General features: G+C 45.0%; 1 protein-coding gene across 2 annotated transcripts; it reads left to right on the top strand.

The window, feature by feature from the left end:
• The first annotated feature begins 239 nt into the window (after window positions 1–239).
• Window positions 240–15,341, top strand: snx33 (sorting nexin 33). 2 transcript variants are annotated; one of them, XM_068313140.1, is made up of 2 exons: window positions 240–2,506; window positions 12,329–15,341. In XM_068313140.1, the coding sequence occupies exons 1-2, from the start codon at window positions 1,075–1,077 to the stop codon at window positions 12,580–12,582; spliced, it is 1,686 nt and encodes a 561-aa protein (XP_068169241.1). In that variant the 5' UTR covers window positions 240–1,074; the 3' UTR covers window positions 12,583–15,341. The 2 variants fall into 2 exon arrangements, with proteins under 2 accessions (XP_068169241.1, XP_068169242.1); XM_068313141.1 differs by lacking the exon at window positions 12,329–15,341 and adding an exon at window positions 6,095–7,334.
• The last annotated feature ends 379 nt before the right edge of the window (window positions 15,342–15,720 follow it).

Genomic DNA, 15,720 nt, shown 5'->3' with positions numbered 1-15,720 from the left:
TATTATTATTATTATTATTATTATTATTATTATTATTATTATTATTATTACATATTATGTCATAATGATCTTTTTTTTATTTTTTAAAATGTATTTACTGTCGTTAGAATTAATAACGTAAGTGTTCCCTGTGACCTGTTTTGCTGGCTGTGCTCTGCTCCTCCTGTTGGCGGCGCTGCTGAGCCGCTTTTATTGGACTATAATAAAGGAGCTGCTCGTGAAAAAAGGGCGAACTTGTCTCCAATTGTCTGAGCCTCACGTCACGGAAAGAGTTACTTTGTTTGAAGCGCACACGGGAATAAACCCAAAGAAAAAACACAAGCCGGTGATGCGTGTGGATAATCCACGGGAGGAGATGGTTTGAAAGCTGTTGTGGATGTTTTTGTTTTATTTAAAGGATCGATCGAAGATGCGCCGGAACCTGTTTTCAAGGAAAACGCAGCAAGTTTCAGTGTGAGGGAATGCGGACCAGGCTCAAGCTGCAAAGGGATACCATTACTCATCCCTCTGTTTCCACGCCAGGCCACTTTGTCTTGGAGATATTTTCATAAAGGATTTTTTTTTTATTTTTTTTTTAGCTCCTTAATGAGAATCCAGTGTCTGATAAAGGAACAATGCGAAGTTCTGGCTCCGTCTCTGAGGATTAAAATCCCCGTCGGTGCTTTTGGAGGAACCGAAACCAGTTTTGTTTTTCAACCTGTTGTGTTTGTGAGGTTAAAGGAGCTGGAGAGTCTGCTGTTTGTTGTAGAGAAATTTGTAGCCTAAAGTTATTGTTAAACTTTTAAGACACTAAAACAACAAAGGACTGGGATGCCAGTGGTCACAGGCATATTTTAAATCGGTTTGGCGAGTAGAAGGAATAGTTTTACACACCTGCTGGATTCTCTTGTGTTTACAGTGTCATATTAAATTCACATCATGCGTTCCTGCACACCTGATCCCTCATCATGGAATCTGATATCAGTTTAAATATTTCATTGAGTTAGACGTTTTCCATCAAAGCAGTAGCTTCCATATCATCTAGGCAGGATGTGCACGTCCAGTTTTTTGCTTTAGGACCTCTTTAGGATCAAGATGTCAGTCAGAGCCAAAGCACTCTACACTTTCCTGAGCGAAAACAAAGAGGAGATCAGCATCCAGGAGAACGAGGAGCTGGTGATCTTCGACGAGAACTCTGTGGACGGCTGGTTCCAGGGGGAGAACAGCCGGGGGGAGAGGGGTCTCTTCCCAGCTTCCTATGTGGAAATCATCCGCACTCGCTCCAACTCCAACGTGACGGATTGTTCCATCAGCCCAGCGGGATCTTTAGGAAATGACTCCTCCTATTTCCCCTCCACCCCAAACACCACTCTGCACTTGCAGCAGAGTTACTATGACGATGACGACGACGACTGGGACGACTGGGACGACAGATCGACGGTGGTGGACGATGGCGACCACACCAGAAGCCCTGGCGCCAATGGACATGCCCATCAGAGCCCGCCGTCCAACAACCCCAACGTGCACTACCGGTCCAAACCCCACATGGAGCGCCAGGACAGCATCTCCAGCTCCAGGAAGGGCAGCATGGTGGGGAGGAACTTGAACAGATTCTCCAGCTTTGTGCGCTCTGGGGTGGAAGCGTTCGTGTTGGGCGACGTACCCATGATGGCCAAGATAGCCGAGTCCTACACCATTGAGATGGGTCCGCTGGGCCCCGGATGGAAGGAGAGCCCACAGCCGTTCTCCTGCTCCATCGAAGACCCCACCAAACAGACGAAGTTCAAGGGCATCAAGACGTACATCTCGTACCGCGTGACGCCGAGCCACACCGGGCGTCCCGTCTACCGGCGCTACAAACACTTCGACTGGCTGTACAACCGCCTCCTGCACAAGTTCACTGTGATCTCCGTGCCCCACCTGCCTGAGAAGCAGGCCACGGGCCGATTCGAGGAAGACTTCATCGAGAAGCGCAAGAGACGACTGATCCTGTGGATGAACCACATGACCAGCCACCCCGTCCTCTCCCAGTACGAAGGTTTCGAACACTTTCTGATGTGTGCCGACGACAAGCAGTGGAAACTGGGGAAGAGACGGGCCGAAAAAGATGAGATGGTGGGCGCCCACTTCATGCTGACCCTCCAGATCCCCAACGAGCACCAGGACCTTCAGGACGTGGAGGAGCGGATCGACACCTTCAAGTCCTTCGCCAAGAAGATGGACGACAGCGTGATGCAGCTCACGCATGTTGCGTCGGAGTTGGTGCGGAAACACCTGGGCGGGTTCAGGAAGGAGTTCCAGCGTTTGGGGAACTCCTTCCAGTCCATCAGCCAGGCCTTCATGCTGGACCCTCCCCACAGCTCGGACACCTTGAATAACGCCATCTCCCACACGGGACGCACCTACGAGAACATTGGAGAGATGTTTGCGGAGCAACCTAAGTATGACCTCTTCCACATGCTGGACAAGCTGTCACTCTACCAAGGCCTGCTTTGCAACTTCCCCGACATCATTCATCTACAGAAAGGTAAACGCTGTTGTGTGTGTGTGTGTGTGTGTGTGTGTGTGTGCGCACGCTAACGCCTTATTGGTCGGATGACAGACGTAAACATGGTAAATACTGAACGTTAAATGATTCCAGAGCTAGAAAGGACTCAAAGTCTGCATCTCCATGGCAACTAGAACTCAGAAAAGGAAGAGTCTATCAACAGTTTCGATTATCATTCGGGCGTTTGAACCTGATTCGTTGAGCTTTTAGACTCACGTGTTTCTCATTGGTTGTTTGTTAGCTCAACAACAATCTGATTTCCTTTAGATCTATTTTTACTGTCTATGAAACGTGTTAGTTTCCATGGATACATGAAAACCATTGGGCGGATGATGTTGCATCATCTTGGATAGGTGATGGCGTCAGTCTTCCCCATTGCTGAAACCCAACTGGATCGACCTCAGAAACTCCCCAAGACAAAATTTAATATAAATCCATCTGGATTTTTTAAAAATGTAGATTACATCTGGACAAACACGAGCGATGATACAACCTCCTCTGGTCCTCAGGTCCAAACCTGAGTGAAGTCCTGAATAGTCGGCGGCGCCAATCAGGTGTTGAGGGTAACACACAGTGTCTGCTGGTGTGAACACGCTGGAGTGGCGGCTGATGGCTCACATTTTACTCCCAGGATTGTTCTGTTTATCCGGTCTGAGGATGATGGATGAGGTCAGGCTTTGCTTTCAGCATCTGAACCAAGAACACAGTTGTTTGTATGTTTTATGGGTTTTTCTAGAGTAAATATCGGGTCAGATTTTTTCGCCTGTAGCAGCGGCTAATGACAGTTTAACTGCCTGCAGGGAGGCGTGACATCATGTTTAATCAGTCAGCTAATTGGCTTTAAATCTTGACTCGAATCCTGAACTCCTGATTTGAATGTTCCTTTGTCTTTGTGACGGATGATTTATGGGATTCTGGTCCGGGACGCTCAGAACCGCCATGTCAGCGAAGCGTCAGCTCTCAAACGGAATAACCGGAATACGTTGGAATCGGTTCAGGAGGGAGGAAAGGTTCACTTTTAGTGCCTCCATCAAACAGCTGGTGATCATTATGACGGGGGCCGATTGTGATGCAGATAGTTGCATGTAGCCCCCCCACCCCCCAACCAGAAAAGAGTAAGGAAAAACAAAACCATCTGAGCAGTATTACAAATCTCGGAAGGGTAAGCAGAAAACTACAACACACATTTGTAGCTCATGGTGACAAATAGAGGATGAGTGTTTGTGTGTCTCTGATTTATTTTCAGACTCTTATTTATCCTTTAATAAACAAACGGCGTTTCTGTGATGTCATCCAATCACTAAATGCTTTAAAGTCCCTCATTTCATCTCTTTCTGTTGGGTAACTGAGGTTCATCAGTCCTGGTACCTTAACTTAAGGTCACTGGGGTCGGTATCGACTGGGTCGGAGGGTTGAGGAAGCAGCAGAGACGACCCCGTTGGATCGGGGACTGGATCCAGGATTCAAGATAGTTTTTTTTCCACCTATAAACTTTGTAAATTGGAGCATTTTAGACCAATTTTACGCTAAAACTACTCAACAGATCACCATAAAACGGGTTGGAGAAGTCGGTTTTGGCCCTGAGAAGGAACTATGACTATGTAGTATGTAGTTTGTTATAACTTAAAGCTCATTTAGTGTCTTGTAGTATTATTTGTTTCTTCAGGTTGGACATGTTTTTAGTGGATCTTTATTTCCATCTAGGCCTTTTGTGTGGTTTTTGAGTTCAAACTGAGTAATATTGTTATTGTTTTTTTTAGATTTTAAACTCTTAAACATAAAGTTCTTTGAATTTAATAACGTTGATCTCGTGGTTATCTCTGGACTGGGTTGGGATGTCTTATCTGATTTTTTCTTCCCCACAGACCAAACGTGATTATTATTATACTGATATATTACGTCCACTCGAATGATTTTTCTTGCTACTTTTGGACCGTTTTTCAGGCGAAGCTTTAGCAAAGCGCTTTTAATCAGCTTCCATAACATTTGGAGAGCTGTGTTTGTCCAGTCTCTTCCTGCCTGCTGGATCAGACCTGCTTTCATGTTTGTTCAGTAATTAAAAACCTCCAGCTAGGAGGCCGTTAGCTTAGCTTAGCATCAAGGCTGGACGCGGCGGGAAACAGCTGCCCTGGTTGGTTTAAGCTTCACGACAACACCGCTGAACCAGATACAGCTGTGGCAACACTCAGAACACAGAACCCAGGTCAACCTTTTCAAGTGGATTCCTCCTTCTCCTCTTCCTCCTCTTCATCTACTCACTGCTTCTTCCCTGCCTGATTTTTTCCCCCTGTCAGAGCTTTAAACCAAAATCCTGGTGAGGGAATGAACTGCAGGAATGTTCACCGCCTCTCAGCGTTGGATTTAGGGTGGAGAAGGTTCTGGTTAATGTTCCAGGGTGTGATCCGTGTGTTGTATCTCCAGCCTCTCCTCTTTTAGTTCAGCATCATTTTGGTTTCGACATCCTCTTTCACATCTGCCTTCTTCTTCTTCTCTTCATCTCTTTTTTTTTTTTTACTCCCGTCCACGTCAGAATCAGTCCGATCCGTGCTGGTTTCAATCATGAAGAAAGTGAACTCACTCTGGTTGTTTGAACCGCGGCCAAAATGATCCTATTGATCGCATTTTCATCTGCTTTTAAACACACACACACACACACACACATACATACAGTACATACACAGCCGAATGAGGATAAATGCATGTTAATGCAGGCGTAAATGCGTCATGATTGGATCTGCTGATCCCATCTGGAGGTGGTTCCATTCAGATCTTTACATGCTTTTCAGCTCGCTTGGAATATATTTAAATGATTGGAATTAAGAAAACAAGCAAGTGGAAAGGCTGAAAGCCTTGACTCCAGTCATTTTTAATCAGGCTTCTGTCGTTGATTATCAAGCTGGGATACGAGCACCGATAATGGAATGCGTCCATGCAGGATTTTTTCTGTGTGGAGACGCTCTGAAATGCTGACGGAGTCAAACCAGACGTAGATTTCTTGATCGCCTCTCCTCTCCCCAAATGTCAAATCGTTCCATGGAGATGTTGATGCCCTCTGCAACAAGTGTGTGGCATGAAGTGTGTGTGTGTGTGTGTGTGTGTTGAAAATGATCTCACGGTGAAATGGTCTCCAACCCCAACCTCACATTGAAGCGTTATGTGAAGCCGCACCAGCACAGCCCTCTCATTAATCTGTGGCGAGGCGGGGGCATTATGTGTTCAAGTTTAATTTACCCGGTTTACATCCTGCAGCAAACGACTCGGCTGCCAACTCGTTTCCAGCTGCAATGTGTGTGTGTGTGTGTGTGTGTGTGTCCTCTCCTTCTGATTCCAAACACGTGATCTGTAGGTGAATTGATGCCCATAGGCGTGAACAGTTGCCCCTGAGATGAACCGGTGACCCGGTTTACCCCACCTCTCACCCAGTATCAGCGTTCGGGCTCCCCCCCGTGACGCTGCCAACAACACAGATGATTTAATACAAAAGCAGGAGCAGCTAAATACTAGAAACTGTGTATGAAGGTCTTTCTAATTTCTAACACATGGTTGTTATTTGTGTTTTAATTCTAGGGCTGATTTGCTGCCATCTAAAATGACTCACGCAGGTTTTGCACCGGAGGACAGAGATCTGATTGGGATCCTTAGAATAAAGGGCTTTTGTGGTTTTTCTCTCTGAATGAGGGCGGCGCCAGCTCCAGTTGGTCCCCCCCCCCAGCGTTAAAATCTCACAGTGCCATCTCCTGATTTATCATATGGAGCATGCTGTCTTCTTTTTAACCTGGGTTTGCACGCTAATCGTACGGTTGCTGTCACATCGACAGCAGTAACGACAGGTATTTATTTGTGCAGGTAATGCAGATGTCACGTTCTGCACATTTTGCACCTGACAACACCCGCTTCATTATTACGAGATGCCAGTTTGCGCTTTCAATGGACACAAAAGGGTGAAACCGACCCGCCTTGCCGTGTGAGTTCAGTCGGATCCCATCACATGTCGTGTAAGACGAGATCCGAGGCGTTTGTCCCCATGTTGACACGGGAATAACAGTTTAAAGCCCCTTTAGTACGATGTTTACAAATTAAAAGCATGACGAATGTGCATTTTTCAAAATAAAATTCACCCTACTTGAGCTGTTCTGCCTTCGTATTTTGTGAAAGTATGGTAAATGTCAGTTTTTCCCTTTTGCGGCTTAAATCTGCTCTGATCCACACCAGCAGTGTTATGAGCTAACCCCCCCCTGACAACGCGTCCAGCACGCTAGCCAGACTTCTAATATGGACATGAGTTTAGCTCGTCCATATGGCAACACGTTACAAAAACCACATGCAGGCTCCATCAGCGTAAAGCGAAGGATGTGTCGTTCCCAGCTCGGAGGAAATGTTCCTGCCAAAAGCTTCATGAGGTCGGCTCACGTCACATTTTTGGGATTTAATTCTTCACCGTATTCATTTTGCCTTTACGCTGACCAGCGGTGGCGGCGGCTCGTGGCGTCGACTTCGACAAACATGTTGCAGGCTGGTGGGTCGACATTCCACACGCATCACAACACGTTAAGAAATGCTGGTCGGCCAGCGTCGGTCTGTCAAAGCCAGGCTTGGGTTTTGGTAGCGAGCAGCGACCCAGTTGGGACGCTTGTGTTGTGATTTTATCGCCTACAGGCGTCTTCGAGGTGAACATCGGTAGAGATGTTACTGACCTGAGCTGGGGGGGGTCCGTCTTCGATCCAGGCACCGCTCAAAGCGACATTTTTGTGCCTATCAGCTCATTGTTTTGGCTCGGTAATCTGCATTCCTGTGTTGTCGTCACTGCTCTCGTTATTCCTGTTCACAAGTCAAGCAACCGGTTGTTTCCAGTGAAAGAGAATAAGGGAATGAAAAGCTTGGGATCTAACTTTGTTAGCATGGTGCGAGTACTGTAAAGGGAGCACCCCCCCCCCCACCCTTCACGCGGTGAAGGGGGGAAGCCTTCGCCCCTCATCGACCCCTAGGAGTTTTTGAAGTTTCCTAGGAAGGACCGGGAAAGTATGCAAAGAAAAAGTTGGCTGGAAATAGTCATAAAACGTCAGTAGGTCAGCTTTTCTGCACGGATAATTTTGAACATGTGTTCCAGTTTTTATTGTTTTCATCGTCTCCTGTTGGACCGGTTGTGACCAGCTGACCAGCTGTGACGTTTTAATGTTAGAAAATGATGAAAGAACCTCAAACAGCTCAGAAACACAAAAAGAACAGGGGGTACAAGATGTCCAGGAGTGTTTTTTTTAGTGGGACTGGAGTGTGAATCCCTCCCTTCCATCCGTCAATGCCTCCTCACATGACGCCTGTGATCGGCCTTGAGGAGCATTTATCTGGACTTTCTCTGGTCTTCATCATGTTGTGTGTTCAAACAATCATCAAAGTTATGATACTCAGTAATCTTTTGTTTGGGAGGATAGATGAAATCGAATATCATCGGCGTGTGGATTGCATTATCAATCCGGCCGGGATGACAAACATTCTGATCTGCCTCCATCTTTCATCTTAACAACAGTCTGCGTTTGTTTTTTAAAATTTTTTTATTTGCCCTGCTTCTAAAGGCGACCCTCTATAGTAGGCAACAAGCAAATGGAGCAAATAATAGGTCTGTTCTACAACAAAACATCAACAACTAGCATGAATGAATTTAACAGAACAACCAGAAACACAACCAGAAAACCACGAGGGACTTCAGGGCATCGCAACACCACGCAAAGCGACGCAAACAAATTGCGATGTCACGGTTAATGTTGGCTTTTTTGTGTGTTTTTTTTCTTTCCTTACGATGACATAACGGATTCCTGAACAGATGGCTGAACTTTTGTGAAGTTGGAAATGTTCAGAAGTGGTAATAAAGCTGATCGTTTTGTTCCAAAACTGCGGCTGGAAATCCCAAATGTTTGTATCCGCGTCCCGTCCAACTTTTCATTTCACTGTGACAACAAAAGTAGTTCATGAAAAAGTCAGGAACCCGAGCCGAGAAGGGATCGCACATCAGGGACGTTATGATGTAAATACAAGGGCATTAGCAGGGGTAATTAATTACACTTCCCATTTAGATCATGGCTGAGCGTGTCCCTCATAATAAACGGACATGAGCTGACGCCTGACTCCGGTCTGGCTTTACGACGCCATCTGTGCCGAAGTAAAGGGAATAAAGTCACAATTATTTTGGGCCTGGTGCTAAAAAAGAAAAGCTGTCACAGGTTTTTTTTTTTTTTTTTTGCAGAGGTTGAATGAAGTTTTGTGCAACAACAGTTTTGGAACATTCCTCCTCCCTTAAGTCACAAAGAATCGACGAATAGGAAACATTTGTTCCGACGTCTCATTATCATTCTTTACTCTCACGGTTGGACAGAAGGACAGAGAGTATTTAAGGTGGACGAAACATTCCGGCGCAGGTTTGCGAGCGCCGGCGCCGCTGTCCCTGTTATCTGATTGGCTGCTGTAAACAGTATGGCCATTAGCTGACTCAGCAAAAGGCGTTTTCATGCACGAGTGTCGTCCAGGCTTTTAAAGCCCACGGTAAACAAAGACAACCCCTCTCCTCTGCCTCTCATGATGACAACACAACCATTCAGTCCACACACACACACACACACACACACACACACAGACACACACACACACACACACACACACACACACACACACACACACACACACACACACACACACACACACACACACACACACACACACACGCCAAACAAAACTTACACACAGGGTTGTGTAATAACAGGGTCATTTTAGTTCATCTCCACAAAAAAAACAGTTTCTTAACTTGTTTTTGTCTTTTCTGCTGGAGTTTGATGAAACCTCCACTCCGGGACGTCAAACAGAGAATAATTACTCCTGATGCTCGAAACTGCTGTTTGTTCTTTAAAGGAATCTGCAGTGTATGGAGCCAAATGATGCTGGCTTGGACAAAAGTAATGAATGAGGACATATGTTCTGATAAATTAAAGCTGGAAACAGCTTCTAGTGTCCTCAAGAGGGACTTCTGTTCTCAGATGGAAAGACGGCGATTCCAGAGTTCCTCACATCCAAAGAAGAGTGTTGGACTTTTGTTTACCAGACGGTCCAATGATGTCCATGAGAAAGTTCAGGGGGGCTTTAGGGTAGTGGGTTTGTTGTAACCATAGAAACGTTGTATGTGCTGGATGCTGTTAGCTGTGGCTAGACAACCATCGAACCCATTGATTCTCCGTTGGTTAATCCATGTATTGATTATTGTCTGCTTTCTCTGCAGATCCCATTTAGGAATTTTGTGATTAATCTTTTCGTATACCACTAGTCCATAAGTTGATTCTGCAGCTGTTGCCATAGCAACCCTGCCCACTTCGTTGAGCAGACAGGTCCATATCTTCACCTTTACGGTCTGTAAAGCTGTACGTCCTCGAGTCGAGCCTCCATCTTTGCTATTCCAGCTTGAAGTCATGTAGCTAGGAGTGAGTGAACATTTCCTCAACCATGAAACTCAAACGTCCTTCTGATGAGTCCCATTATCAAGTTGGCCTTGTTGATCTTTTTGGGAGTCAGCTCCTCATCTCTTACTAAGCCAACGTCCATTTCATATGTTTGAGAAGCGCTGAAAAACGATGATATGACAACAAATCAATGAAGATCCTTTGGTAGTTTCATGCGCTTGCAAATACATTCATGAGACAGTTGTTAAATTTCCTTCTACGTAACGTCAGAGTCTGAAACAAACTTGATGAAACCCCGAAGAATCGGCCTTTAAAAGTTTTATTTCATCCTTTTTTCTTTTCTTTACCTCCTCTCAGCCCTTCTCCATCCCTACGGAGCGCTGATATCCTCCCAACACGGCGCCGGGAAGCTGTCACTTGTGAAATAGTATTATTCTGTCACCGGCCGTAAAAACCAACCCTAGACAGTCTGGTCGGGCGAGATAAACAAATCTGGTGACTTTCCAGACCAGCGGTCGGGTATCACGGGGCTTTTGTTGCTCCTCCAGTAGGAAGGAGGAAGCAGATTTATTGTAGTTTAGCATCAAGATGGAGCTGCTAGAATTCAGGCTGTAAAAGTGGAACTGGGTACAGAATGGACAGAAAGCTGAACGGCCTTCTTTTTGCATTTTTGATTCATCTCCGCAATTGAGATTTTCCTTCATATCAAATGTTTATTCAACCCCCTCCTTTCCCTCTTCCCGGCTCCAAACACATTCCTGAGTGCCTTTCCTTTATGTCCCGCAGACATACTATCTGCTGATGCACATTCTCCTCTCATGTGGAAAACAGAATGCATGAATGTAGGTCAGCACCGCAGACTGCCGTCCTCACGCCTCCTCAGCGGAACAGACTGGAAGTGCTGTTCGCGCTTTCCCAGACTCCTGAAAACTCCATAGAAAATCCACAATCCACACATTTCATCCTGGTTTTTCTCTGATGAGAATCGCAGCGTCGGCGTGCCGTCGGCCTTGCCGTGTTTCTCACTCGGAAAGTGATGTCATGGCTCGACGGGTGGATGCGGTCGCAACTCGTCCGCATCTGTCTGAAAGTAGACGTTTGGAATGCAGCGAGACAAAACGTGATTGTGCAGCGTGTTCCCGGGTTCTACCTATAAACCACGCAGCTCGGTCTTTACAGCCGGTGAGATCAGCGTATCGCCGCTGCAGCTTATTCCACGTGTCGGAATATAAACGCCGCATTCAGGGCCGCCCCTAGGGCAGTAAATCCAATTTAACTTTCATTATGGCTTTTTATTTGTATCCTTTTAAAAAAAAAATCAGAAGCACGTTTTACATGCTTTCAGTGATTTGGGTCATTTTTTTATGACGTCTGAAAATAGTCGACAATAACACAGAAAGATTGTTACGACCAAATCTGAAATAATTTTTCTTCGCCGCTGTCTCCATGTTGTTGTTGACGGGGGTTGGTCGTGTCTCTGTAGATTAACAGTAAGGTTAACCCACTTTGGGGTTTTGTCACGTGAGGGGTCGCCACAGCATGTCGTCCTTTTTTACTTTAGATCAGGGGTGTCAAACTCATTTTCACCGAGGGACATATCAGCATAACGGCTGTCCTCAAAGGGCCAGATGTAACTTACAAATGTAACTAAATGTAACTCAATTTTTACTTGTTGTTCTGTTATAACATAAATCCTTTTACTCCATCAATCAAGGATCAAACTATCCAAGAGAATAAAGAAAAATAACATCAGACACAAGTCCAGACGTTAACTTTGTTCACAATGCTTTTGTCAAAGTTAAAATTAGCTTAATTACTGCATTGTGGGAAATGTAGTTTTGGTCAAAGCACACTTTTGACTTGTTTATTTTTTAGACATTCTGACTTATGCTCTCGCGGGCCACATTTGGCCCCCGGGCCTTGAGTTTGACACATGTGCTTTTAGATGAACCATCGTATTTGTTTGGTAGCTCAGTGGTTGATGCCACCCCCCCGCAGCATTTGCAGCCCTATAGGGACACAAACCAGCCTCAACTGTAGGTCGGACCCAAGCCTGAATAAATGCAGAGGAAGGGCATCCAGCATAAAAAACTTTTTCAAACAAATAGAAGTGTCCATGGTTTGTTTTGCTCATACTGTATTTGATTGGCAAGTTTTTTTTGCTGGATGCCCTTCCTGTCGCTACTCTCTGCATTTACCCAGGCTTGGGATCGGCCTGCAGTTGACACAAGCTTGCCCCAGTAGGGCTCCAGATGCCAGGGATTGTAGATTAACAGTGAAGTAAAAAGGTAAAAGTCAAACCGTCTTGTTGTTCTTCTGGTTCCTGTTTTCTTGTAAATATAACTTTCCTGTTTTATTCCAGGCGCCTTCGCCAAGGTGAAGGAGAGCCAACGGATGAGCGACGAGGGGAAGATGGACCAGGGCGAGGCGGACGGCATCAGGAAACGCTGCCGGACGGTGGGGTTCGCCCTCCAGGCGGAGATGAGCCACTTCCATCAGCAGAGGGAGGTGGACTTCAGAGACATGATGCAGGCCTACCTCAGGGAGCAGATAGCCTTTTACCAGCGTGTTGTCCAGCAACTGGAGCGCACCCTGCGCATGTACGACTGTCTGTAAAGACGGGACTCGTTCAAGATGCCAAAAAAAAAAAAAAAATAGGCAAGAGAAGGAAAGACAGTTTTCCTTTTCACGACGGCGTCTCCGTCTTCCGTCGAAGAGACTTGAGAAGCGAAGCCGTCGCTACTGGAAAGACGTGCAAAGTCAGTCGGTCTGTTACTTTGATGGATTCAAAGTCCTACTGTACCTTTATTGTGGAACATACACTTCATTAATGCCACAGCATTTTGTTTAACGTACATAATTTAAGGGTTTGACATAAGATTATAGGTTTCATTTTCATAGCGGATCCATAGTTGATCTTTGGATCATGAAACGCTCCACGAAACGGGTTCTGTTTTGGAAGTAGACCCCTCCTCTTGGTCAACGTGCACTTTGGCAAAAGCGAGTTTATAACATTCCACGTTTTTTTAGGGGATATTTTTAGGATTTTTTTTTTAAAAATCTGGGACCACGAAGCATCAGTATTTCTGGCCAAACAAGTGCACTGCATACTGAAGTGAAATCTCACCCCCACCTTGCTGAGCGCTCGTCCCTCTCAGGTGCGTCAGAATTAACGTCGGTTTCCCCGGCGTCTCTCAGCACGAGTCACAAATGTCTTAACTTTGCACCGTGTTTTAAACGTACTGATTTGTGTAGCGATGTCATTTTCCTACGTTATTCAGGCAGCGAGCGCCCCGAGGCCTTTCTGATGGAATGGAAATACGTTTAAGTAGACCATTTGTCTGTAGCATGCTTTTTATAGAGGACATTTTCTGGAACTAACTGCATTTAGAAACTAGTTTGCACATGTTTCATTTGGGGGGCGTAATGCGTAGGGCTGTTGTGCATGCGTGAATGAGTGGAATGAGTTCAGTACTGTGCCGATCGATTCCCTTTCCAACAGTGGAAAATAAAACATATGTCTTCGTATGTAGCAGCAGGTTCATCCAGCTGGCTCGCATGAAAATGAGTCATATGGAAGTGGATCAACTGGTTGTCTAAGGCGGACTTGTGGTGTTATTTCTTTACTAGTGTAATCAATAAGATTTGATGTATTTTTTAAAACAACATCAGAGGCAGAAAAGCTCGATTATATCACTCGGATTATTTTAATTCTGTAGCCATAATAATGTAATAATGGGAGTTTGATTAAGAAAATGCTTTGGTGTCTGCTTCCGTGTCTGTCGCCAGCAGAGTTAGCGTAGCTTAGCACAAAGACGGGAAATAAGGGCTGTAAAGAAGTTTCATGCTCATTATTTAAGCTGCAATTGTGTTTTAAGTAAGACTTGACTTAAAGGAGCATTTCACATGAAATTGAATATTCTTTAATCCACTCATCGCCATGCGGATTGGTGACGTGTCTTATTCTTGAAAAAACAAAAAAAACCTAAAAAACAAGTCTTAAAAGTAATGTTGTTCTGGAATCATTCTGAGATCTCTTGGTTTCTGGTTTCGTCGTGTGTGTGTGTGTGTGTGTGTGTGTGTGTGTGTGGAGTCATCGTGTGTTTTCCTCACGCCTCAGTTGTTGAGCAAAATGCCGTGACGCTATTTAGCCGTGAAGACGTGAAGAATGTGGGAAAGTTCACCTGATTTTCCATCAGCATGCAGGCGAGGGAGCGTTGACAGAGTTTTCGTTGTTTGGTGAACTTTAATAAGGGTAGATTTGAACAAATTTATATCGACCTAACTCAGTTCACCCTCATGTGCTAAGCTAAGCTAACCTGGCAGGGGCCCCCAACCCACAGTCATGGGAATCTGTTCAATGAACTCATTTTTCCACGAGGGTCCGGGTCACATTTTATGTTTCTAAATAAAAGTTGTCCCAGTAACGTCACTCATCCTGTTAGAAAAAAAAAACTATTTTAGGGCTTTTTGCGGTCTGACTAGGCTATCGTTAGGATTACGCTACGTTGAGGGTTTTACATGGAGGCTGCTTTACATTTAAAAGCATTACCTCAAGAGTAGTCGGGTTTGTGTGTGGATGAAAAGTGAAATTTAAAAAAAAAAAAAGTTTTTGGGATGTTTGTGAGGTCCAGAGTTGGAAGTCGGAGCCTTGTTGTGGTCGGAGGAGGACAAAGAAGCGCTGATTCAGGCTGCAGGTTTTCTCAGTCAACAAATGTTCCGTGTGTGTGTGTGTGACTCAGATGTGTGTGTTGTGGCAGTGTCTGGTACTGTTCAGTCCACATCTGCAGCCTTTAACCCTTTGGTGTCGATTTGAGCTGTTGTTTCTTTTTCTTTTTTTTTTTTAAATTTTCATCAAACCATTTCTTTTTCAAACTTTTGCAGATTTTCTTTGTTTTTGTTTTTTTTTCGGTCTTATTTGCACTCATCGCCGTTTTCTCCAAGACCAAATAAGCCAGACGTTCCCTACTGGGATTCGCTTATAGTGAAACGTCTCTGGTTTTGTAATTGAATCTGTTGGACTTTGGGTGGGGGGGGGGGGTGGGGGTGAAGAAAGTGTTTGGAAAAAGTAAAGAAATATTCCTCAAGGAAACTAAAGGAAATTCAAGGCAAGGACAGATTTTAGGCAAAAACCAAGACGGGATGCAAAAGTGAAATAACCATCAGAAGATGAGCTCGCAGCCGCAATCAGGTTTCATAATGACGCTGTCGCTGAGCTAAACGCCAGACGCTTCACACCAGGGACTGTTTCCCAACACGGATGTGTGATCTGGTGAGTTCCAGTCACTGAAATAACAGATGGAGGTTTTGAAGAAGCTGTCAAATTATTTAAGGGAAGGGGACCAAAAAATCTTAATAAAAGTAATGATGGTGAAACCGCTTGTCTTTGTCTTTACGTTGCTTTTATCATTCTAGCATCATTTGAAGCATTGCTTCACCCTAAGGCGCCATTTCTTACAATCATCTATGCAGATGATTTCATTCCGTTCATTCCCAATTCCATGAGCTGTTCATCTCCGGATTTCTCTATCAGTGTCTTTCCCAGCAGGATGACACATCCAAACAGTTTATCCTGAAATAACGTTGACCGTTATCTTCATGTTGGTGTGCGTGTAAACACGCCGACGCGCTGACGTCATGGCAACAGATATGAGACACAATGGAAAAAAAAGTGAAGCTCTTATAAAAACATTCCAGGTTGTGTTTGGATTGCGGTCGGGTTTTTATCTTCATGTTTTGACCAGGAAGCGTGTC

The sequence above is a fragment of the Antennarius striatus genome, chromosome 4, assembly GCF_040054535.1.
Source record: "Antennarius striatus isolate MH-2024 chromosome 4, ASM4005453v1, whole genome shotgun sequence".
Taxonomy (NCBI): domain Eukaryota; kingdom Metazoa; phylum Chordata; class Actinopteri; order Lophiiformes; family Antennariidae; genus Antennarius; species Antennarius striatus.
This window is presented reverse-complemented; position numbering and strand designations above follow the sequence as displayed.